At 33.3% G+C, this 25960-nt stretch overlaps 1 protein-coding gene across 3 annotated transcripts in view; it reads left to right on the forward strand.

The window, feature by feature from the left end:
• Positions 1 to 24488, forward strand: part of INTS13 (integrator complex subunit 13) — a 32612-nt gene extending 8124 nt beyond the window's left edge. Inside the window, exons 4-17 of one of the 3 annotated variants that reach the window (XM_032646995.1) lie at positions 1743 to 1945; positions 2338 to 2418; positions 3875 to 3965; positions 5339 to 5467; positions 6980 to 7064; positions 10370 to 10459; positions 10668 to 10757; positions 11878 to 12056; positions 13156 to 13326; positions 13588 to 13742; positions 14043 to 14273; positions 17610 to 17749; positions 23172 to 23307; positions 24131 to 24471. In XM_032646995.1, the coding sequence (XP_032502886.1) occupies positions 1743 to 1945; positions 2338 to 2418; positions 3875 to 3965; positions 5339 to 5467; positions 6980 to 7064; positions 10370 to 10459; positions 10668 to 10757; positions 11878 to 12056; positions 13156 to 13326; positions 13588 to 13742; positions 14043 to 14273; positions 17610 to 17749; positions 23172 to 23307; positions 24131 to 24170 (1821 nt within the window). In that variant the 3' untranslated portion in view covers positions 24171 to 24471. Of the gene's footprint in view, positions 1 to 1742; positions 1946 to 2337; positions 2419 to 3874; positions 3966 to 5338; positions 5468 to 6979; positions 7065 to 10369; positions 10460 to 10667; positions 10758 to 11877; positions 12057 to 13155; positions 13327 to 13587; positions 13743 to 14042; positions 14274 to 17609; positions 17750 to 23171; positions 23308 to 24130 lie in introns of all 3 variants that reach the window. The other 2 variants (XM_032646994.1, XM_032646996.1) reach the window with 2 other exon arrangements.
• Positions 24489 to 25960: the final 1472 nt, after the last annotated feature.

A 25960-nucleotide genomic window follows, 5' to 3' on the forward strand; every position in this document is an offset into this window, starting at 1 on the left:
TGAAAGTATCATACTAATGTGACACAGGTTCTATTACTAGTTTCACTTTCAGATTAGGAAAAAGCTAGGAGAGATAAACCAGGGTCACACAATATTAAAAGTCAGAGCCAGCGTTTCAGTCCATAGTTACCTGACTACAGCAGTTAAGCTTTCTGCTGCTTTCCCAGGACCACAACACCCCTGTCCTAAAAAACTTTTTATTTTTCTCCTACGTACCAGGGACTTTTTATAGTCCTATATATACAGTATTTTTTCTTTCATTTTTGATCACTTTTTATGAATAGGTAATACCTATGTAGTTTAAAAATAAATTTTACGTATATACTTGCATGTATACATATGTGTGTGTGTGTAAGTAAAAGCTAAGCCTTGAAAAATTTCCCATTCATCCCCTGTTCCAGTTAGTGGTGTGCTAGAGCCTGGTTATACCAACTTGGAAGAGCTGAGTGTGTGCATCTCCTATCAACTTTACATTCAGTGAAAGCTTGAAAGTAGCGATCATGGGAGTACTTAACCATAGATGTTGGCAAACACTACAAATTAGGTTTTTTTTTTCCCTTTGGGGAGCTAGTTTACCAGCACATCACTATTTATCCCCACCACTATTAGTTTTTAATGGGTCCTTCCAGCGTATCTTTATGCATATATAAAGCAAAGTCCTCATACTTCGTTCTTTTTTAAGAGTGTTTTAGCTATTCTGTATCCCTTGTAATTCCATATGAATTTTAGAATCACCTTATCAATTTCTATCAATACAAAGAAGTCAGCTGGGATTCTGACAGGGATTATGTTTAATCTGTATTTCAGTTTGGGTAATGTTGTCATCTTAACAATAGTAAGTATTCCAGTCCATGAACATAGGATGTTTTCTATTCATTTAGATCTTTAATTTCTTTCAACAGTATTCCATAGTCCTCAGAGTATAAAATCTGCATTCCCTTTGTTAAATTTATTCCTAAGCATTTTATTCTTTTTGGTGCTATTATAAATGGAATTGTTTTCTTAATTTCATTTTTGGCTTGTTCTTTGCAAATGTACAGCAGTACAATTGGTTGTTGTCTGCTGATCATGTATCCTGCAACCTTGCTTAACTTGCTTATTATTTCTAAAAAATTTCTAATGGATTCCTTAGAATTTTCTACATACAAGATCATGTCATCTGCAACATAGAGATAGTTTTACTTCTTCCTTTCCAATCTGAATTCCTTTTATTTCTTTTTCTTTCCTAATGCTTGGGCTAGAAGCTCTAGTATAGTATTGAATTGAAGTGGTGAGAGTGGATATCCTTCTGTTTCTGATCTTAGAGGGAACACATCTAGTTTTCACTATTAAGCGTGATATTATGTATAGGTTTTTCATAGGTGCCTTATATCTGCTTGAGGAAGTTCCCTTCTGTTTCTAGTTTGTTGAGTGTTTTTTATCATGAAAGGGTTTTAGATTTTTGTCAAATGCTTTTTCTGTATTTATGGGGATGATCATGTGATTTTTTTAAATTCCATTGATATCGTTTGCATTAATTAATTTTTAGACGTTAAATCAACTTTGTGTTCCTGGGATAAGTCCAACTTGGTCATGGTATATAATTCTTTTTATATGTTCTGGATTCAGTTTGCTGGTATTTTGTTGAGGATATTTGTATCCATGTTTATAAGATACATTGGTCTGTAGTTTCATTTTCTTGTGATGCCTTTGTCTGACTTGTGCTTATTCTTGTCAACATGATTGTTTTCCCTTTTACTTAGCTGATGGCAGCGTTAGCTGCTGTTGGGCCTCCTAATCCACGGGCAGATCCAGAATGCTGCAGTATTCTGCATGGTCTTGTTGCAGCAGTGGAAACCCTTTGTAAAATTACCGAATACCAACATGAGGCTCGTACTCTACTCATGGAGAATGCAGAACGTGTTGGAAATAGAGGACGAATAATTTGCATTACTAATGCAAAAAGGTGAGACATTAATCACAGTAATTCTTTCACTGAGGGAATTTTAATATCCTATTGTAGTTTTTATTTAAAAAAAGCAGGGGCAACATGTTAGCATTTAAGGATATCACATGTGGCCTTTCTAATATCGCAACTGTGTTTATCCAGTTCTAAAATATCCAGTTCATCTTATTGAAAACTGTTTAGATTGTTATCACATAGGTCGATTTGACTTTTTTTCCTCACTAGTTTTTCATTCAATTGGTTGTTTGGTATTGTGAATGAGCACACTACAGACAGTCCTTATTGAAGTAATTTTAAGTGCCTGTAACAAGATACTACAGCTGAATAGTGTGTTTAATTTTTTCTCTTACTATTTATTTATTTAAGTTGGTTTTATCTTTTTTATGCCATAGTGATAGTCATGTGCGAATGCTTGAGGACTGTGTCCAGGAAACAATTCATGAACATAACAAGCTTGCTGCAAATTCAGATCAGTGAGTATAATCCATAAATGGAATAAATATTCCATTTTTATAGTCATATTTATTTCATTATAATTATTCCAATAATTTTAATGGTAATTGGTACCATTCCCTTGAATTCTCTACTGGCTCTACAAATTAGTCAAAAATGTATGTTCGATCAGAAACTTCTTGTCCCATTTTCCCTTTAAGTTTAAAATTTTACTTTTTGCTCACAGGAAAGGTGAGCAGAAGGATAAAATAACACATGAATTTATAATGTATATTTTTTTGATGGCTTGTTCTCATACTCTGTATTACAAATCTATAAAATGAGCAAATCATTGGTGGCATTATTCAGTATGTACCAAATCAAAACATAACTAATTATATTGTCTGAATTTTTTAAAAAGAAAAAAGCCACTAAAGATATGTTTGGGACAATTGCTGTGAGGAGTCTATATTAGATCGAGCTACTATTAATTTTCTAGTTGGAGTACTGTTATTATCATCAACAAGTAGGATTATTCTCACTAGGAGAAGGAAGCATGCTGAGGTATTTAGGAATGAAGTATCATTTCCTCTGCAACTACTCTCAAATGACTTAGTAAAAAAAAAAAGAATGTACATCTATTTGGGCATTTATAGTGAAAACAAATGTAGCTAACAGCTAATTAGCTAATCTATGTTAAGGTTATATGGGTGTTCATTGAATAGTACTTTCCTTTCAATTTTTCTGTAGGTTTGGAAATTTTAAAATAAGAAGTTGGCTCACAGATATAGAGAACAAACTAGTAGTTACCAGTGGAGAGAGGGAAGGGGAGAGGGGCAAGATAGGGGTAAGGATTAAGAGATACAAACTACCATGTATAAAATAAATAAGCTATAAGGATATATTGTACAACATGGGGAATATAGCCAGTGTTTTATAGTAACTATAAATGGAGTATAACCTTTAAAAATTGTGAATCACTGTCGTATGTCTGAAACTTTTATTATTATACATCAGCTGTACCTCAATTTAAAAAAAGAAATAAAATGGAGGGGGCAAAAAATAAATAAAAGTTGGGGGTAACTTTTTAGTATTACAAATTCTGTATTCTTGGAAATAACCAATTATCGGTAATATAATTTGTTCTTGAAAAATAATAGTAAAAGGGAAATTAATACACAATATATTCATTTTCTCTGTGGCAGTTATCTGTTGAAAATTATACCAGAGTATAAGAATTTTCTCTTTATTTTATCCTTCGAATACACAAAATGATCATTTTTGCATTTGAATTAAACTCATATAAATTATTTATTAAATGTTCATATAAGTACAGCAGTTAATACAGTCTTTCTGAATATTTAGCTTTTATGTTAACCGTGGTATCTGATTATAGAGACACACTGTTTTAGTATATAAAACTTTTTATAGTTTACCTGCCTGAATTCTTTACGTAGTATATAGTCTTATATTCTAAGTGAAAAGTTTCTTTTTAAGTCTCATGCAGATTCAGAAGTGTGAGCTAGTCTTGATCCATACCTACCCAGTTGGTGAAGACAGCCTTGTATCTGATCGTCCTAAAAAAGAGGTAAGTGCAGAAGTAATGGAAGAAGAGATCACTGTTAATTATTAATAATAAATGCTGAGAAGGTTTAGCATAAGAATGATCAGGTTGCCAACATTTTCTGATACAAAAATATTTAGAGTTTTGAAAGCAACCTGTATGGCAAAGTCCCTAGATTAGTTCTTTATGTTATAATTGTAGATTTTGAAAGTATTTTGTTTTGTTTGCCTGTTGATGTTTATTTTAAATAACTGTGTTCTCAAACCATACACAATTTGTATTGTTCCTCAAATTTCAGTTACTGTAATGGATTTCGATTGCTTTAATGACTTCTTACTCTGTAGAACTGTTTTTCTTCTCATTAGGAAAACAATACACTCTTTAATCAAAATACACTCCTATAACAAAGAAATTAACTTTACCTATCCAGAGGGGTAAAAGACTAATTTCCAACCTTGGTTTTACTTTTCAAATAAATTTGAACAATTTTAAAGGAAGAGATGAGTCTGTTGATTGTTAAATGGATTCACATCACATAATATTCTCCATTGGTGGTCTGTGTTTAGAAATAGAGAGATGTGTGTTTGTATAACTATATTAAATGTGTATGTTCTTATTTTTGTTCTTTTTAGTTAGCATTACTTAATATAAACGTGAAGTATTAACTTAGATAATGTTTTTTTTTATAGCTGATTTCTTTTTTAGGTCATTATCTCTATCATTGTGTTTTATGTGGTTTCCAGTGTAAGCCCATTTTTTGTTAACTTTTTTCTGACTCTTAGTGACATAACATTATATTGGCTTTACTTTGAGATAAGTAAATAATTTACTTACAATAAATACTATTACCCTGGAATGAGTAAAATTTTGTTGCCTTGTTATAAGTAACTTTTGGCTGCCTTATGCATTTCTTGGTGACAAAATATGATGATTGTAGTGATTTTCATTCTTCGTAATAAGTAGTAGTATCTGCAGAGGTTTGTCCTCTCCACAAAATTAATTATTTTTTCTATAGTATTTCTGTGGGACACTTCAAATCAATTTTGCATATAGATAAATAGAAGTAAAAATTATAAATTAAAATATATATTTAAATCAAAGGCTATTCTACGTTAAGTTTCAAGAGGACAGGGATTTTGCCTATTCACTGCTGTATCCTCCAGTAGCTCACACAGCTCCTGGCAATTTATACAGTAAGTTCTCTTTAATACCTATCATTGAATGAGTGAATGTATAAAAATGTATTACTAAAATAATGATTATGGTTAATTTATGAACCTTTTCCCCCCTAAATTCTCACAAGTAAAAGTACTTAATTTTCATGGGTTGAAGTAAAATATTTAGCACTAAGTTAAAATGTTTAAAGTTTTGTGGGTTTTTTTCATACCTTTCTATAGTTGTCCCCCGTTTTAACCAGCGAAGTTCATAGTGTTCGTGCAGGACGGCATCTTGCTACCAAATTAAATATTTTAGTACAGCAGCATTTCGACTTGGCTTCAACTACTATTACAAATATTCCAATGAAGGTAGGCAGTTCTTTTTCTTGCTGTTTTGAAAGCTCTGCTTTGCTTTTTAAATATTTGATATGTATTATTTATTTTAATGAACCTTAACTTTTTCTTCCCATATCATATTTTCTGTTTTGCTAGCACACATTCAGTGTCTTTGACCAGGTTAGTAAATAATGAAAAGCAACAAGAAAGGATCACAGAACAAAGTGCTGTATTTTTTTTTTCCTAATAAGAACATTCTGTATCAGCTTTTTTGTTTTTAATTTTGTTCTCATTACTTTCATCAAAATATAATTTCTATCTGAAATGATTACTTTTTCTGTGATTCTTTTCCTGACAGTTGTTATTAGATTTTACTCACTTTGTGTGTTCTAGTAGATCTTTTCTTTCTTATATTTTTGTTCTTGCCTACCCAGTATAAAGGTGTTTGTAACTAATAGGTCTAACTAGGGAAAAATAGTTTATAGTTTTAAACATGTTTATGATTCTAGCTGAAAAACATATGAGTCTTATGATTTTACTAATGGATTTTCTTAGGAATCTGTTACTGTCTTGTCATTTTCATTATGTTATTTAGTTGTCTAAGACCAGCACAATGTCTGGGCCATAGAAAGCTTCAAATGAATTTTTACTGAGGGGAGTTACATTTAATTGTATTGATTATATTTACAAATATAAAGTAGCCAGTATATCTAAAAATTTTAATTAGCTTTCTTATAAGTCCAGTTTCATTTTTTTTGCCATCTGATGAAAACTAAATTGCATGAGAAATGTAATCTTTTCATTATTAATTTCCTCCTTATACCACTGGCTGGCTCTTTAATAGAAATTATAGCCTTAACCAGTAGAACAGTTTAGGTGAGGCAGCAGTGAACAACTAAAATAGCATGATAGACGTATTTTAATATAATTTCATGAGTTATAAGAAAAATACTCTGAGGGTGACAGATACCTTGCTTTTTTAAATTTGACCATATTTGTGTGCTACTGGTGTGACTCCTCAGTCTTTGTCTTTTTCTTGTAAATAGATAATACTGAAGTTTCTATTTACTGTTTAGTGAGGACAAGTTACTAAACTTGTTTATTAGTCTGTATTTGCTATTTTATATAATTGGTGCTTGCTAATTTACTATAGGTATTTAAAGATGCTATTTCCTCCTTCAATCAACTATTTTACATTGAGTAAACTATTTCAATTACATCATATTTGTGTATAAAAAGTATTGGCAGGACAATGCATTCAGAGTAAAAAAATTTCTAAAATTTCTAGATGAACCATCTATGTTAATTCTGATATAACATAATAAAAATCACTACTTTATTACTGATATGTAGCCAGTAGTTTTTTAAAATAGTTTATATTGCTGTGGAAAATTATTGCATCTTTAAATAGATTAATTACTGAGCAAACTATCCCCTTATTATAGCTAATTATTGTTGGGTATATTTGATCTCACTTTAAGCAAAATGAATAATCACTTCATTGTTTTAAAAACAAAACCAAGTTATTTTAAATTTTGCTTTAAGGAAGAACAACATGCTAACACATCTGCCAATTACGATGTGGAGCTACTTCATCACAAAGATGCACATGTAGATTTTCTGAAAAGTGGTAAGTAAGAGACGTTGGAAAATACTATTTTGTAAGATCTAACATATGAAAGCATACTAACAGCTTTGAGAAGTTCTTGAGTAAATAAACCTGATTGACTTTAGTTCATCCCGTTCCAAACTTACCTGACAATATCACCCATTAATGGCCATGGAACTAGTGTTCTATTGAATTTACTTTGGGAAAGACGAGGCTAATGGAACAAATACAGACATACCTCATTTTATCATGCTTTGCTTTATCGTGCTTCATGGATGTTGCATTCTTTTACAAACTGAATGTTTGTGGCAACCCGGGTTGAGCAAATCTTTGGCGACATTTTTTCAATAGCACTTGCTCACTTCATGTCTCTGTGTCACATTTTGGTAATTCTCGCAGTATGTCAAACTTTTTCATTATTTTTGTTATGGTGATCTGTGATCAATGATCTTTGATGTTGCTCTTGTAAATTGTTTTGGGGTTCCACAAACTGTACCCATATAAGACAGAGAACTTATTCCATAAATGTTGTGTGTGTTCTCACTGCTCCACTGACTGGTTATTCCCCATCTCTTTCCCTCTCCTTGGGCCTCCCTATTCCCTGGGACACAACAGTATTGAAATTAGTCCAGTAAATAACCCTACAGTGGCCTCTAAGAAAGGAAGAGCTGCACATCTCTCACTTTATTTTTTTTTTCATGGAAAGGCATTTTATTTTAAATATAGCAGTGTGTACATGTCAATCCCAAACTCCCAATCTATCCCTCCCCCTCTCCCTTCCCCCCTGGTAACCATAAGTTCATTCTCTAAGTCTGTGAGTCTGTTTCTGTTTTGTAAATAAGTTCATTTGTATCATTTTTTTAGATTCCACATATAAGTGATATCATATGATATTCGTTTTTCTCTGTCTCACTTCACTTAGTTTGGTAATCTCCATGTTGCTGCAAATGGCATTATTTCATTCTTTTTAATGGCTGAGTAATATTCCATGGTATATATGTACCACATCTTCTTTATCCCTTCTTCTGTCACTGGACATTTAGGTTGCTTCCATGTCTTGGCTATTGTAAACAGCGCTGCAGTGAACATTGGGGTGCGTTTATCCTTTCGAACCATGGTTTTCTCTGGATATGTGCCCAAGAGTGGAATTGCTGGATCATATGGTAGCTCTATTTTTAGTTCTTTAAGGAACCTGCATACTGTTCTCCATAGTGGCTGTATCAATTTACATTTCTACCAACAGTGCAAGAGGGTTTCCTTTTCTCCACACCCTCTCCAGCATTTATTGTTTGCAGATTTTTTGATGATGGCCATTCTGACCAGTGTGAGGTGATATCTCATTGCAGTTTTGATTTGCATTTTTCTAGTAATTAGTGATGTTGAGCATCTTTTCATATGCCTGTTGGCCAGCTGAAGCTATGTCTTCTTTGGAGAAATGTCTCTAGGTCTTCTGCCCATTTTTTGATTGGGTTGTTTTTTTTTTTGATATTGAGCTGCATGAGCTGTTTGTAAATTTTGGAGACTAATCCCTTGTTGGGTCGCATTATTTGCAAATATTTTCTCCCATTCTGTTGGTCGTCTTTTCGTTTTGTTTATGGATTCCTTTGCTGTGAAATGTCTCTCACTTTAAATCAAAAGTTAGAAATGATTAAGCTTAGTGAGGATGGCATGTCGAAAAGCCAGGATAGACTGAAAGCGAGGCCTCTTGCACCAAACAGTTAGCCAAGTTGTGAATGCAAAGGAAAAATTCTTGAAGGAAATTAAAAGTGCTACTTCAGTGAATACACAAATGATAAGGGAATGAAACAGCCTTATTGCTGATATGGAGGAAGTTATAGTGGTCTGGGTAGAAGATCAAACCAGCCACAACATTCCCTCAAGCCGAAGCCTCATCCCCAACAAGGCCCTACCTCTCTTCAATTCTGTGAAGGCTGAAAGAGGTGAGGAAGGTATAGAAGAAAAGTTTGAAGCCAGCAGAGGATGGTTCATGAAGTTTAAGGAAAGAAACTGTCTCCATAATATACAAGTGCAAGGTGAAGCAGCGAGTACTGATATAGAAGCTGCAGCAAGTTATCCAGAAGATCTAGGTCAGATAATTCATGAAGGTGACTGCACTAAACAGATTTTCAGTGTAGATGAAACAGGCTTCTATTGGAAGAAGATGTCATCTAGGACTTTGATGGCTAGAGAGGAGAAGTCAGTGCCCGACTTGAAAGGACAGGGTGACACTCTTATTAGGGGCTAATGCAGCTGGTAACTTTAAATTGAAGCCAAAGCTTATTTACCCTTCTGAAAATCCTAGGACCCTTAAGAATTACAGTAAATCTACTCCACCTGTGCTCTATCAGTACAACAACAAAGCCTGGATAACAGCACATCTGTTGACAACATGGTTTACTCATTATTTTAAGCCTACAATTTAGCCTACTGCTCAGAAAGAAAGGTTTCTTTCAAAATATTACTGCTCATTGACAGTACACCTGGTCACTCAATAGCTCTGATGGAGACATACAATGAGATTAATGTTGTTTTCTTGCCTGCCAACACAACATCCTTTCCACAGCACATGGATCAAGGAGTCATTCTGACTTTCAGGTCTTACTATTTAAGAAATATATTTCATAAAGCTATACTGCCATAGGTAGTGATTCCTCTGATGGATCTTGGCAAAGAAAGTTGAAAACCTTCTGGAAAGGATTCACCATTCTGGATGCTGTTAAGAACATTTGTTTTTTATGGGAAGAGGTCACAATATCAACGTTAACATGAGTTTGGAAGAAGTTGATTCCAACCCTCTTGGATGACCTTGAGGGTTTAAGACTTCAGTGTTCATTATTATTTTAACATCTGTTTACTCTGAACTCCATTAAGGCAAAAAGTGCTCACTGTTACATCTTCTTATATATTTACCTTATAGATTCCTCATTTTATGTTTCTTCTAATAAATTTATTGGGATTCAGTACAATGAGTTGTGCATTTTAGGTTCCTGAAGCTTTCTACATAACCATGTTATTTTATCATTTAATGGTGTCAGAGGGTAGCAGTTGTAGATTCTTAAAATTTTTAAAAATTTGCTGTTATTTTTAGTGTAGTGACTGAAATGATTAAATTAATTAATGAGAAATTTGGAGGAAAACAAAGTACTTATTTTAATAATAACTGATATCCAAAGTCAATTTGGTATTTTTCTAGGAGACTTTCTAAACAAAGATGTTCTCTCAGAGGTATTTTCTCTTATAGACCTTAAACTCTTGGAAATCTTGTCAAACATTTGAAGTTTGTGATTATTTAGTAATGTTATTATTTCTCTAACTTATTTTTAAAGGTGATAACCACTTAAGTGGAAGCAGTAGAGAAGGCTCATTTAAAGAAACAATAACATTAAAGTGGTGCACACCAAGGACAAATAACATTGGTAGGTATTTAAAAATAATTGAAAGAGAAAATAATAATCAAAAGATTCTTTAAGTATTGTGTAGGGATTATTTGTTTCTTTTTGAATTTTTGTTTTTCATTGTTTTAGAGGATCAAGGAACAAGCTTTTGTTTTTGCTTGTTTTTCCTCTTTTAATTGTGGAAATATTTCTTTATATTCTTTCAAATCAGTGTTTTCTTCTATTTCAGAATTACACTATTGCACTGGCGCTTATCGAATTTCACCCGTAGATGTAAATAGTAGACCTTCCTCCTGCCTTACTAATTTTCTTCTAAATGGTAACTTTCATCATTTAATTGTTTTGACTGAGATTATGACAAGTGAAATCATTAGTGAGAATATGTGAAAATGTGAATTCTCAAAAAGCTGTTTTTTTCAATATAGTCTAACCATTTTATTTCCCAAAGCTGTTTTAAATTTATATACTGGTAAATACCCTTTAACAGTTTTACTAATGTTTAAAAGTAAGTTGACTTTGTCTTTCACACTATTGTAGCTAAGTAAATTTACTTAATATATTTTTTAGAATTTTTATTTTAAAAATTTGACATTTAGAGTCTAAGTTAATTTTTTTTGGAAGATAGAATAATATAGACTTGTTTATCTTGCCCTATTGAATTTTAAATTACAAAATATATATGGAATTATTTCTCTTTAAACACTATATCTTTATTATAAATAAACATCTTATTTTCAATAATATACCATATTATTCTTATAGATATGACTTTAAATCCGATGTTTCCTTGTGTAAAAAATTAAAAAAAAATTATTGAATTCCATTTGCTAAATCTAAATTCTGATGGCTCCTCTGATGATTCTTATAATAACTAGGTTTTGGAACCACTGTTGTAAAGAGTTACTCTGCCTTTATCATAAGGTTAATTTCATTGTTATATTAAGCACAGTTTGATTATCAGATTGTGTAATGTTCAGATTAAATAACATTTGGTCATGTAAAGTAGCAAGTAGTTAAAATAACAGTGCCAATAAGGAGGTATTGTAGAAGTGAATTGAGACTTGCTTTCTCCCCCAAATGGTTTGTAGCTTTGATAACCTAAGGGTTATATAAGAGTTGTCCCACTTTTCTTCTTGATGTCCGGGAGAAAAATTTTGTATGAACTTGTAATTGAATGAATAATATAACCAAACATTATACCAGAGACCACTGTACTTACTTTGGAAAACTGTGTAACTATGTAAGCTTGGAGAAGCAAAGAGAAAGCTAAGGCTAGAATGCAGATTTTTAGGACTTGATATGCAGATACACTCAATTAGCAATGCTGGTTAAAATATGAAGAGCAACGAATAAAATGAAAAATCTAGACATAAATCTTAAGGGAAGAACTAAGAGCCCTTGGGATTTCATTACTGATAGAGTAATCTTGTTTTTCACAGGTCGTTCTGTTTTATTGGAACAACCACGAAAGTCAGGTTCCAAAGTCATTAGTCATATGCTTAGTAGCCATGGAGGAGAGATTTTTTTGCACGTCCTTAGCAGTTCTCGATCCATTCTAGAAGATCCGCCTTCAATTAGTGAAGGGTGTGGAGGAAGAGTTACAGACTACCGGATTACAGTAAGACTCTAATATCTATAAATTTTGAGTCTGTCATTCAGCAAGTACATAGAGTACCTATTATATGCTAAGATCTGTGCCAAAAAGTTTAGAGAAGTTGGTTTTTTATTATTGTTTTAATTAGGTGAATTTCCTGCAGTACTTGCTCAAAAGAGCTGTTTATCACTATGTTGTCTTCCTTACATACTCAGTGTATGCTAAGAAGTATCTGAATGGCATTGACACACACTGGAATTATAGGCGAGAATGGAAGTTGATTCGAACTAATATTTTAGGTGGAATTTTATTTCTAGTAACTTAAGTGCCAAGCATAAACATTTGAAAGTTTGGATTCTGCTACTTTGAAATAACACTATAAATTTTTATATGATTGAGAGGTGCATACAAGGAAATTTTATCCATTTTTAGTAGAAATTGTATTGTTCTGATTTGAAATTTTCACTCTTCCACCCCTCTTTGATATTTCATGGCTGTCTACTTTTTAAGGTGTTTATAAAAATTAAATGTGAATGATGTATATGAATATACTTTGTAAACCACAAAGTGTTTTGTACTGTAATTGTTTTTGATTAGGCTTTTCATTTTTATTTTTACATAATTTTTTAAATAAGGAGAAAGCTAGTAAGTGTTCATTGTAGAAAATGTAGATTCTTTTTATAAAAAAAGCGAAAACAAAGACTATCAATTACCTGTAATTCCATCATTCAAAGATAACCACTGTTAACATTTTGATGTTGTATTAAGGTAATTTTTAAGTAAGCAAAATGGTATTCTAGTGTGATGAACTTATTCTTTTATCTGCATATAATAGAAAAGAGTTAAATTATAGAAGTGAAGAAAAATGAGTGTTTTTAAGAAGTGGAAAGAACCATGAATGTATTAATGTTTGAAGCTTTCTTCATCTCTGTTAAATAAAGGCTGATAGGTTTCATGTTCAAAAAGAAAGGAAGAAATTAGTGTGTGGAGGGCGGGCTGTCAGAGAAAATGCTTTGTTGCATATCACAGGACAGAAGACCTCAGGGGAACAGACTGTTACATGTAATCCGTACTGAAACATTAGAAAATAGTTTCTAATTTTATCTTATTTGGTTATCATTAGGATTTTGGTGAATTTATGAGGGAAAACAGATTAACTCCTTTTCTAGACCCCAGATATAAAATCGATGGAAGTCTTGAGATCCCTTTGGAACGAGCAAAAGATCAGTTAGAAAAACACACCCGTTACTGGCCTATGATTATTTCACAGACCACCATCTTTAACATGCAAGCGGTAAGTGTTAAATAGTTTCAGTTTTTCTTCTAGATTAGTTATATATTCTTTACAAATAACATTTATCAAGCAAAGAATGAAATATAAGAGTTTGCTACAGTTAAAGAATTAGTAATAGAAAATGGAAGTGATGGTTATAGATTAGCTCTCCATGGTGATGTTTAAAATCAATTCAAGTACTGTCTAGATGCTTCAATACTTATTTTTCAGACAGATTTTCTTTTTCTTTCTTTCTTTCTTTTTTTTTTTAAAATCTAACAGGTAGTTCCATTAGCCAGTGTTATTGTGAAAGAATCTTTGACAGAAGAAGATGTGTTAAACTGTCAAAAAACAATATACAACTTAGTTGATATGGAAAGAAAAAATGATCCTCTACCTATTTCCACAGTTGGTACAAGAGGAAAAGGCCCTAAAAGGTAGGGTTTTTTTCTTTCTTTCTCGTATATAACATTTTCTTGATGCTTACTGTTTTTTTGAGCTAACTTATTCCCTATGTAAATTATATGTTTGGGAGTGTGTATATACACATACATATGATTAAGATGAAATGATATAAAATAGCAGAATTAGATACATTATCACTTAGAATTGCACCATTGGAAGAGAAAGGAAACCCATGTTTAATTATTTCTTTTAACTTTATCAGTAACAGGTGACACTTGGATATTATTTAAAGAGTATTTTGTAAGAACATTATTTTAAATCTTTACTTTTAGAGATGAACAGTACCGTATCATGTGGAATGAATTAGAAACGCTTGTCAGAGCCCATATCAACAACTCGGAGAAACATCAAAGAGTCTTGGAATGTCTAATGGCATGCAGGAGCAAACCCCCAGAAGAAGAAGAACGAAAGAAACGAGGAAGAAAAAGGGAGGACAAAGAGGACAAGTCAGAGAAAGCAGTGAAAGATTATGAACAGGAGAAATCTTGGCAAGATTCAGAGAGGTGATTTCTTAATTAAATTAACATAGCACTGTGGTGCCTTTTGGCATAATCCATTCTACATGTAGCACATTTGAACATTCAGACCTTATTTATTAGTACTTCATTTAATATGTGTTTATTGTATTTTATAACTATTATTTTATCATTCTTCATGTCTGGAAGGTCTTTCTTGGGCTTAAAGAGGTATGATTTTTTTTTACTATTGGGGCAAAGATAGTGTTTAATTTTTTTCCTAATTAACTTCTGAAAGTCATAATACATGACTTTTGGTATCAGTAGTTGCTTTTATGTGTTATGAACATCAAAGGCATAGTTTTATTTCTTTATTCAGTGAATACTTATTAAATGCCTATGATGTGCCAGGCATTTGGCATACGATCCCTGCCCTGGAAGAATGTACAGTGTTGTGTAGAGGTAGGCAAGTAAATGAGTGATTTACAGCAAAGTGTGGAAGATGCTATTATAAAAATAGGCATAGGAAACCCTTGAAAGCATGAAAAATCATAGTCCTATTCTGAAAACCTTCCTCAATAGTACACTCTTTTCCTCAGTTCCTGATTTATATAGTGATGTCCGGGTTAAATTTGGAAAAAAAACGTTAAAAGTAATAAAGGTCTATAAATAAAAATATCATGACATATTATCAGTAGTTGGCTTTATCTTCTTTATCTTCTTTCTACCTCCTTGCCAGAAATCAGGCAGAGAACCAGGTAACTACTACAATGGCAATGTAGTCAGTCCTTAAAAACAGAACTTACTATGGAAAATTTGAAACTTAATCCAAGAGTAGAATAAAGAGTTACCTATTATCTACTTTTAAAAGTTAATCAATTCATGGCGGATCTCATTTCATATATATTCACATCCATTCCCCTCACCACTACCACCCTCCAACTCCCCCACCCGAATAGTTTGAAGCTAATTCTGGAAAGTGTATTATTTCATTCATAAGTAAGTAAGACACTTTTATTCCCTTTGGCCTTAGAAGTTCACTTCTTCCTTAGTGCTGCTGAGTTTCTGAAACAGAATTGTCTTGTTTTAAGAAGAGGGGGGAATGAATATTCTCATTCAGATCCCACTGATCTTCAAGTATATGAAATTCAAAATAAGCTTGGAGTTAAGTTCCTACCTTAAGGAACATAAGTACATTTCCACAGTACATAAACTTGGGAACAAATGCTAGTAGATGTCTGAATCTTATTTGTAATTTGAAATAGTATTTTGTCTATATCTTTAGAAATTAAAATTGTGAAGTATCTTCCAAGATCACTTCATTTGTTTTTTTTTTGAATTTTACTTTATTTTTTATACAGCAGGTTCTTATTAATTACCTAATAGTTTAGTGTATATATGTCAATCCCAATCTCCCAATTCATCACACCACCAACACCCCCCTGCCACTTTCCCCCCTTGGTGTCCATACATTTGTTCTCTGCATCTGTGTCTCAATTTCTGCCCTGCAAACCAGTTCATCTGTACCATTTTTCTAGATTCCACATATATGCATTAATATATGATATTTGTTTTTCTCTTTCTGACTTACTTCACTCTGTATGACAGTCTCTAGATCCATCCACATCTCTACAAATTTCGTTCCTTTTATGACTGAGTAGTATTCCATTGTATATATGTACCACATCTTTATCCATTCCTTTGTCATTGGACATTTAGGTTGCTTCCATGACCTGGCTATTGTAAATAGTGCTGTAATGAACATTGGGGTGCATGTGTCTTTTTGAATTATGGTTTTCTCTGGATATATACCCAGTAGTGGGATTGCGGGGTTGTATGGTAGTTCTACTTTTAGTTTTTTAAGGAACCTCTATACTGTTCTCCATAGTGGCTGTATCAATTTACATTCCCACCAACAGTGCAGGAGGGTTCCCTTTTCTCCACACCCTCTCCAACATTTGTTGTTTGTAGATTTTCTGATGATGCCCATTCTAACTGGTGTGAGGTGATACCTCATTGTAGTTTTGATTTGCATTTCTCTAATAATTAGTGATGTTGAGCAGCTTTTCATGTGCTTCTTGCCCATCTATATGTCTTCTTTGGAGAAATGTCTATTTAGGTCTTCTGCCCATTTTTGGATTGGGTTTTTTGTTTTTTTAATATTGAGCTGCATGAGCTATTTATATATTTTGTAGATTAATCCTTTGTCTCTTGATTCATTTGCAAATATTTTCTCCATTCTGAGGGTTGTCTTTTCATCTTGTTTGTAGTTTGCTTTGCAAAAGCTTTGAAGTTTCATTAGGTCCCATTTGTTTATTTTTGTTTTTATTTCCATTACTCTAGAAGGTGGATCAAAAAAGATCTTGCTATGGTTTATGTCAAAGAGTGTTCTTCCTATGTTTTCCTTTAAGAGTTTTATAGTGTCCAGTCTTATATTTAGGTTTCTAATCCATTTTGAGTTCATTTTTGTGTATGGTGTTAGGGAGTGTTCTAATTTCATTCTTTTACATGTAGCTGTCCAGTTTCCCCAGCACCACTTATTGAAGAGACTGTCTTTTCTCCATTGTATATCCTTGCCTCTTTTGTCATAGATTAGTTGACCATAGGTGCATGGGTTTATCTCTGGGCTTTCTATCCTGTTCCATTGATCTATATTTCTGTTTTTGTGCCAGTACCATATTGTCTTGATTACTGTAGCTTTGTAGTATAGTCTGAAGTCAGGGAGTCTGATTCCTCCAGCTCTGTTTTTTTCCATCAATACTGCTTTGACTATCCGGGGTCTTTTGTGTCTCCATACAAATTTTAAGATTTTTTGTTCTAGTTCTGTAAAAAATGCCATTGGTAATTTGATAGGGATTGCATTGAATCTGCAGATTGCTTTGGGTAGTATAGTCATTTTCACAATATAGATTCTTCCAATCCAAGAACATGGTATATCTCTCCATCTGTTTGTATCATCTTTAATTTCTTTCATCAGTGTCTTACAGTTTTCTGCATATAGGTCTTTTGTCTCCCTAGGTAGGTTTATTCCTAGGTATTTTATTCTTTTTGTTGCAACAGAGATCACATTATTTCTGACCTTTAAAATTTTACCTTTATAAATTCTTCTTCATTTTCTTTTATAATTTTAGCCCCTTTTTACAACTGACTACGTTACTGAATTACTGCATTATAGGGAGGAAAAGGGAAACTTGTGTTTAAATTTGTTAACTTCTCTTACCTGATTTTAAATTGAGGTATAGCTTCTGATTTGTTCCTAGGCTTATGTTGTGAGAGCCAGGTATCTTTTATTGATTGGTATGTAAAGTCTAGTTAAATTATTGAACCATTCAGATTTCTAAGAATTTAAACTTTTTAAGTTTTTATTATTTGTCTCTCTCAAAGATTAAAAGGAATCTTAGAACGTGGAAAAGAAGAGTTGGCTGAAGCTGAGATTATCAAAGATTCACCTGATTCCCCAGAACCTCCAAATAAAAAGCCTCTTGTTGAGACGGATGAAACTCCACCAGTAGAAAAATCAAAAGGTAAGGTAGAACTGCGGTAACTATGTTTGTAAAAAGTTTTCCAGTTTAGTTCTGTTGTACAGTATCCTTTTATGTTGTGTGTGAGGAAGAGCTACTCACTGCTCCTGATGTTGTTTAGGAGACCCTTTGTTCACAGCCTTGGAAAATATAGGCAGTAAATACATTTGTCAGCTTTTTTTCTTTTAATTTTAATTTATTTTTGGCTGCGTTGGGTCTTCGTTGCTGTGCATGGGCTTTCTCTAGTTGCGGTGAGCGGGGGCCGCTCTTCGTTGAAGTGTGCAGGCTTCCCATTGCAGTGTCTTCTCTTGTTGTGGAGCATGGGCTCTAGGTGCGTGGGCCTCAGCAGTTGTGGCACACAGGCTCAGTAGTTGTTGCTCCCGGGCTTTAGAGCGCAGGCTCAGTGGTTGTGGCACATGGGCTTAGTTGCTCCGCGGCATGTGGGATCTTCCCAGACCAGGGCTTGAACCCATGTCCCCTGCATTGGCAGGCAGATTCTTAGCCACTGTGCCACCAGGGGAGTCCCATTTGTCAGTTTTAAAGGAAACATAGTGTCATAGCTTTATTAATGAAGCCTTTGGAAGATAAACACTTTTACTATAAAGTCTGTGGTTTAAGAAATTTTAATTACATAAACTTGAATCTGTGTATGTTCCTAACACTATACTAAGTGCTAGGTTATTGAGGACAGACTCTTTTCTCTAAGCTGTTACTGAACTTAGGGAAGGATCTACTATCCCCATTTATTGATAAATTAAAATGTCTTGTGAATGGGTTTCAGTAAAGGTATTACAAACAATATTTTTATTGTAATGCCTTTTATGTCTTACTTATATGCTGAAAAGCTGAATTTCCTCTTGAGGAATTCTAGCAGTCAAAGATAGGATTCGGGTTTGGGAGTGCCTGAAATCACCGCAGGCTTCAGTTACCTTGAAGGTAAACTAAATTCAGTTCTTTCAGGGTAAATGGGAAATGGTATGACAAAGGACTGAGTTCTTACCACTGTGCCTTTACATAAGACCTCAGAGCTAGTTACAATTATTGGCAGCTCATCCTAGGGAGAAGGTGGGATTGTTTGTTTTTTTATATACTATTGTTGTAGTATATATTGTAATACATGTTAATATTGTCCAGTTCACTGATTTCTTTGAAATTAGAGGTAAGATCTTATCATATTTGTCTTTTAGGCATTTGCCCAGGGTACCTGGAAAATAGTGGGATTTAAATAAATGTCTATTGGTAAATTATTCTATTACTCACATGCCACTGCTGATTAGGATGATGTTAATTTAGGTTTAATCTAAGCAATGCTTCAACACTGTTTGGAAAATAGAACTCTAAAAATTATTATTTATAGTAGCAAAAAGTTGCAAGCAACTGAAACATGAATTAGCAAGAGAATGACTTAAATGATGGTGTGTCCATAGGGTGGAATTTATAAAGCCCCAGAATAACTATTTTCACAAATACCCACTCTTTCCTCTTGCTAATGTATATCATTCCGATTTTAACTTAAGTAACTACTTTTTCAGAAAAGACTTCCCTGAGGACTTCCTTTCACAATTAAGTCAGGTACTTCTTTGTGTTTCCATTGCATCCCATGATTAATACTATGGTAGCACTTAAGAGTACTGCATTGACATTATTGATTGATATGTTGCCTCTACTATTCGGCTGAAACATTTCAAAGGCAGGGGCTTTTAAAAATTTACTGTTGTAAATTTTCATTACCACCCACTACAGTCCCTGGTTCATAGTAGAAGTTCAATTACTATTTGTTAAATGAAAAAATTAATGAATTAATGTATAATAAGTTAAATTTAAAATGCAGGTTACACAGCCATATATACCATGATGTCCACTTTGTTTTAAAAGGAATTTTTATACACATATGCACTAGAGCGTGTCACTTAGATGAAATATCAGCTATAATTCAATTAACTAGATCCCTGAAGCTTTTCACCCTGGAAACACTATATAGAGTGGCCTGTATGAGAAGTAACTTGATTGCAAATCACTGCCTGCCCTTGTAACTTTTCATTCAAGACTGGTATTTTTGTTTCTTTTTTCATTCTATTTTACAACCTAAGTCATATGTCTCTCCTGATCAGCAATTTGGTATGGGTCTTTTATTGTACCTCTGTTTCATCTGCTTTGGAAAATAACTTCCTAGGACTCTCCAAAGTGAATTTTGTGCTTGCTGTGTAGTCTGCATGGAAGATTGGGCTATTCCAAACATGCCCTATAGATGTGGTGAAAGTCTGTTCACCTCTCTTTGTGTAATGCAATAATAGAAAAACCAAAATGTAATTTTATTGCTATAGATTGGCGTTAAAAAAAATATGTATAGTTGTTAGAGCAGTAGTATTATGGGTGATTTATCCCCTCTTTATATGTTTTGCTGTTTTCTACATTTTATCTAATGAATATGTATTAGTTTTATAATAAGAAAAAATGTTTCTAATTTTGTTATTATGGAAAATTTATATGCAGTAATATAAACTCTCTCTGGTGCACAGTCTGTGAGTTTAGACCTTGTATACAGTTGTGTAACAGCCCCTACCACAGTCAGATATAGAACAGTTGTGCTCGTCCTACACTGCCCTGCCCCCAATCCCTCATAACCATGGATGTGTCTTTTTCCCTCTATGATTGTGCCTTTCTCAGAATGTCATATAAATAAAATCATAGAGTGTGCTGCCTTTTGAGGTTGGCTAATTTCATAGAACATAATGCATTTGTGATTCATCTGTGTTGTGTGTTTATCATTAGTTTTTTTTTTTTTATTCCACTGTACATGACTGACTTTATTAGAAAGTGCCAACTCACTTTTCCAAGTGGCTGTGCATGTGCATTCCCACCAGCAGTTAGTGAGAGTTCTGGTTGTTCTGCACCCTTGAAAGCACTTGGTATTGTCGTGATTCTTTTTTCTCTCCTAATAAGTATGTAGTAGTATTTCCTTGTGGTTTTAATTTATATTTTCTCTCATGACTAATGATGGCGAGTGTCATTTCATTTGCTTATTTGCCAACTGTATATCTTCTTTGATGAAGGTCCATTCAGATATTTTGCTCATTTTTAAATTGGGTTGTTTGGAGGGGGGGGTTTATTGTTGAACTTTGAGAATTTTTAATTTATTCTGGGTACAAATCTTATGTTGGATATGTGATTTGCAAATGTTTTCTCCAAGTCTGTGGATTGTCCCTCTCCTGAGAGCGACTTTTGCAGAGCAGAAGTTTCTAATTTTGATGAAGTTCAATGTATAAATTTTTTTCTTTTATGGTGTGCTTTTGGTGTTATATGTGAGAAATCTTTGCTAACCCAAAGTCACAAAGATTTATTTCTATGTTTTCTTTTAGGAGTGCTATAATTTTATTTATTTATCTATCTATTTATTTATTTATTTTTATTGAAGTATAGTTGATGTACAATATTATATGTTACAGATGTACAGTATAGTGGTTCACAATTTTTAAATGTTATGCTCCATTTATAGTTATTATAAAATATTAGCTGTATTCCCAGTGTTGTACAATATATCCTTGTAGCTAATTTTATGCATAATAGTTTATACCTCTTAACCCCCTCCCCCCTTCCCTCCTCCCACTGGTAACCCTTCCCCCTTTCTTCTCCCCACTGGTAATTACTAGTTTGTTTTCTCTATCTGTGAGTCTGCTTCTTTTTTGTTATATTCACTAGTTTGTTGTATTTTTGAGATTCCACATATAAGTGATATCATACAGTATTTGTCTTTCTCCGTCTGACTTCTTTCACTTAGCATAATACCCTCCAAGTCCATCTGTGTTGTGGCATCTGGCAAAATTTCATTCCTTTTTGTGGCTGAGTAGTCTCCCATTGTATGTATGTGTATATATGTATACATACACACACACACACACACACACACACACACACCACATCTTTATTCATCTGTTGATGGACACTTAGGTTGCTTCCATATTTTGACAATTGTAAATAATGTTGCTATGAACATTGGGGTGCATGTATCTTTTTGAATTAGTGTTTTTGGGGTTTTTTTGGATATGTACCCAGGAGTGGAATTGCTGGGTCATATGGTAGTTCTATTTTTAGTTTTTTGAGAAACCTCCATACTGTTTTCCACAGTGGATGCACCAATTTACATTCCCACCAACAGTGCACAAGGGTTCCCTTTTCTCCATATCCTTGCCAGCGTTTGTTATCTGTATTCTTTTTGACAGTAGCCATTCTCACAGGTGTGAGGTGATATCTCACTGTGGTTTTGATTTTCATTTCCCTGATTATTACTGATTTGAGCATCTTTTCATGTGCCTGTTGGCCATCTGCATTTCCTCTTTGGAAAAATGCCAATTCGGGTCTTTTGCCCATTTTTAAATCAAGTTGTTTGTTTGTTTGTTTTGATGTTGAGTTGTAAGGGCTGCTTTTATATTTTGGATGTTAACCCCTTATCAGTCATATCATTTGCAAATATTTTATCCCATTTGGTAGGTTGTGTTTTTGTTTTGTTGATGGTTTCATTTGCTGTGCAAAAGCTTCTAAGTTTAATTAGGTTCCATTTGTTTACTTTTGCTTTAGGAATCAGATCAGAAAAAAATAATTGCTATGATTTATGTCAAAGAGTATTCTACCTATGTTTTCCTCTAGGAGTTTTATGGTTAATGGTCTTACATTTAGGTCTTTAATCCATTTTGAGTTTATTTTTGTATATGATGTTAGAGAATGTTTTTTGCCTTTTCTGTTGTGCAGAAAAGAGTTAACTATAGCAGGCCTGAGGCTATTATCATTACAAAAGCCTGCTTTCAAGTTTGGCCCTTGGCTGACATCTGGGAATATGGCTTTTGAAACATTCCCCAAATGATAAAGTTATTTTGCCTTATATCTGAACTGAACACCTGCTTTCCTTCTGGGAGTCTGGAATTTTGGTAGTTGTAGTTAGGCAGGGAATGCCTACGTGACCAGCCCCCAGAAAAACCTTGAACTCTGGAATCTTAAATGTGCTTTTCTGGCAGAAATATTGTACACACATCGCTGCACTTTTGCTGCTGGAGGGAGTATGTACTCTTGTGTGAACCCTCATGGGAGGGAGAGAGCATGGAAAGCCTGCAAATGGATTCCACTAGTCTTTTGACTACTGTGCCTTTTCCCCACACTGGTTTGGCTATGTGTCCTTACTGTACTGTTGTAATGATTCCTAGCTGTGACGGTAACTTTATGTTTAGTCATTTGAGTCCTTCCAGCAAATCACTGAACCTCTAGTAGTTAGTCTTGGGGACCCCTAAACACATACAAATTTTAGAATAAAGGGAAGATGATATTGCTTAAATTATATAAAGTGAACAATAGACTAAGGGGTAAATTTGTTAAGTTTGTAAATTTTGAAGTAATGAATTATTCTACCTTTGTTCTCTTTCAAATATTACACCAGGGCCAGTGTCCTTATTATCCTTATGGAGTAATAGAATCAATACTGCCAATTCCAGAAAACATCAGGAATTTGCTGGACGTTTGAACTCTGTTAATAACAGAGCTGAGTTATATCAACATCTTAAAGAGGAAAATGGGTTTGTATTCATTATTGTAGAAATTAGTTTTGTTAATTGCCTTATAGTAAGTTTAGAAAAACAAACGCTGCTTGTTTGTTGTGGTCAGCAATTTTTTTATTACTTATAATAACTTTTATCTTATTACTTATAATATTATGGACTCATACATGTTACTTATGAAGAGAAAAAAAATTACCTTCTTTGATTCTTGGTACTTGTAAAAGACCTGATATTATTGATTGTAACCATGAATGTTCATTAAACATCATAGAGGGAAAAATTGTAGAGAAAACATAGTATGCAACACTGACTCTTGTATAAAATAACAAGGGAGAAAATATTTTCCTAGTAAGTAATACAGTATTAGGAATATTGATTTTAATTGAATAAATCTAAAATCTAAAAATAATTGAAGATTTATTAGAATAAATCTAAAATAATTTAAATGGTTATTTTAATCTTTTTTGGAAGAAATTCTCTTAAAAATGTATTGATAAAGGAATTTCTTTAGTGGAAGAGGAAATAAATCCTTGTCAAAATGGAAGAGATATTTTTCCTTAGTTTTGCTTGGAGCAGTATAGTGGAAAAAAACCAGGGGCCTTTGAAATGAAAGCTTGGGGAAGTCATGTAATCTCTCTGGGCCTGCCTCAATTTTCACTCATTTGCAAAATGAGGAAGTTAAACTAACCAGGGGGAACCCTAATTTTAGTCATTTTCTAAAGTGCTTACATTCTTCCCTTCTATGACTATATTAAATTTTAATTTCATTTAATAGTTAGATAAGGAGAAAAAATATTGGTAGTTAATTTTACCAACTTATTTTTTCCTCCTATTTTTTCAGAATGGAGACAACAGAAAATGGAAAAGCCAGCCGTCAGTGAAGAGTGACTTGAGCAACTGAATTTAGTATATTGCATAAATATTTTGGATGGAATTTGATATAAGAACTTTTACAGCAAGATTGTATAGTTATGTTGCCTGGACTGGTTTTTATATTTTTAAAATATTTCAACTAACTTTATCTTTTTTGTATTAATTGTAAAATTAGCACATATGTCAGAAATATACATTTGTCCTCCCAAATTAAACAAATTTATTTTATGGTAAAGGGTGTTCCCTCTGGAAATGTTTTTTAAAAAATTCTTAGGCTTCTCTTTGCCAAATAAAACTCTTAAAATATCTGAAATGCAAAATATCGGAGTATTCCTTTAGGAAAAAGATAATATTCATATAATGGCTGACAATTTTAAGAAATTTTAACAGAATTTGGGTGAGATTTATGTTTAATATAAAATATTGCCTATGAACCTGCAGCATATGCAGTGCTTTTCCAAGAAATAATGTTTTTCTGTTTATTTATTTTGTATTTTAATTTAAATTGTTTTGTGTGTGTGTTGCCTACTTAAAAGCAGAGTTTTCGGGTAGTTGGGGTAAATTTATGTTTACCCATATTGGATGATGTTATATATACTTTTTATGCTAAAAACCTATTGTTCATTAACTTTTCATGTTGCAAGAGAAGCGTGAAGGAGATTGCTTCGCAGACTTGGAAGAAAGAAAAGTTATGTGTTACTTGTTTTAATCCCAGAAAAGAATCTTGGTCTCCTCATCTCTCAGAAATGTCATGGTTATATGGTGTATATTTGGTGAGTCTTCTTCCTGTGCTGCTTCTGGAAGCTCATAACATGTTGCAAGAAACATGTTATTTCAATGTTAAATGCTAATTCTAGGCTTGTCATTTTTCCTTGAGTATCTATTAGAGAAGAGGAAAAGCTCTTTTTTTAAATATAGAGATTCAGTATTTTTTATTTAAAAAAAAATAACTGGTGGTTAAATAAGGGTTCAGCAGGCTTTCAATCCAGTGAAATATACATTGTTCTCCTTTATCAACTCCTGTATCATTCTTAGCCCTTGCATCTGCCCTCTCCCCTAAGCTAGAGCCATTTTTATTCCTTACCACTGTGTTTAGATATACACTACTCAAAAGCACGACCAGGCCTTATTAGCGCCTAGACTTGCAAGATTTCAGGAGCTGTAACCCAGTACTCAATTATTGGATCATATTTACTTGTGGTTGAGTTCTGACCTTTTGTGTCTTATCCTTGATACCCATTCAGCTTGTACCAAGTAGGAGTCCCTGCTGTAGTTCTTGATTCAAAAATCTTTTCTTTATAAACCATTTCAAAGACCCCTTTTTTACTCTCAGTTTGTGCTTCCTCCTTTCCCATGTGCTAAGGCCATGCTTGTTGACAGTCTTACCTACATTTCAGTCTCCATTTTTAAGTATTATTTTTGCATATATACTGCTGTTATTGTGTTCTACCAACTGGTAGAATGTTTCTGTGGCTACATTTTGAACTACTGTACAAGTAGTTTTCTATATTATTCCATATATCGTTGGTGGTTAAGATTGTCCAGCAGACTCATTCTATGTGCTTAACTAGATGCCTTTTGAGCACCTAAAATTGAGCTCCTCCTCCACCTCCCACAGAGCATCAAGCTATATATTCTTGGTCTTATCTTGAGATACATTTTACAGCCTTTTGGTGGAAGTGACTGTTTTAGGACAGAAATAGAAAAATGACTGGTAGTTGTTGGCTCTTCTAAAACAGGATCCATATTGAGGATTTACTAGTCAAGATAAGTGGACAAAATTTAAATTAAAAAAAAA

The sequence above is a fragment of the Phocoena sinus genome, chromosome 10, assembly GCF_008692025.1.
Source record: "Phocoena sinus isolate mPhoSin1 chromosome 10, mPhoSin1.pri, whole genome shotgun sequence".
NCBI lineage: Eukaryota > Metazoa > Chordata > Mammalia > Artiodactyla > Phocoenidae > Phocoena > Phocoena sinus.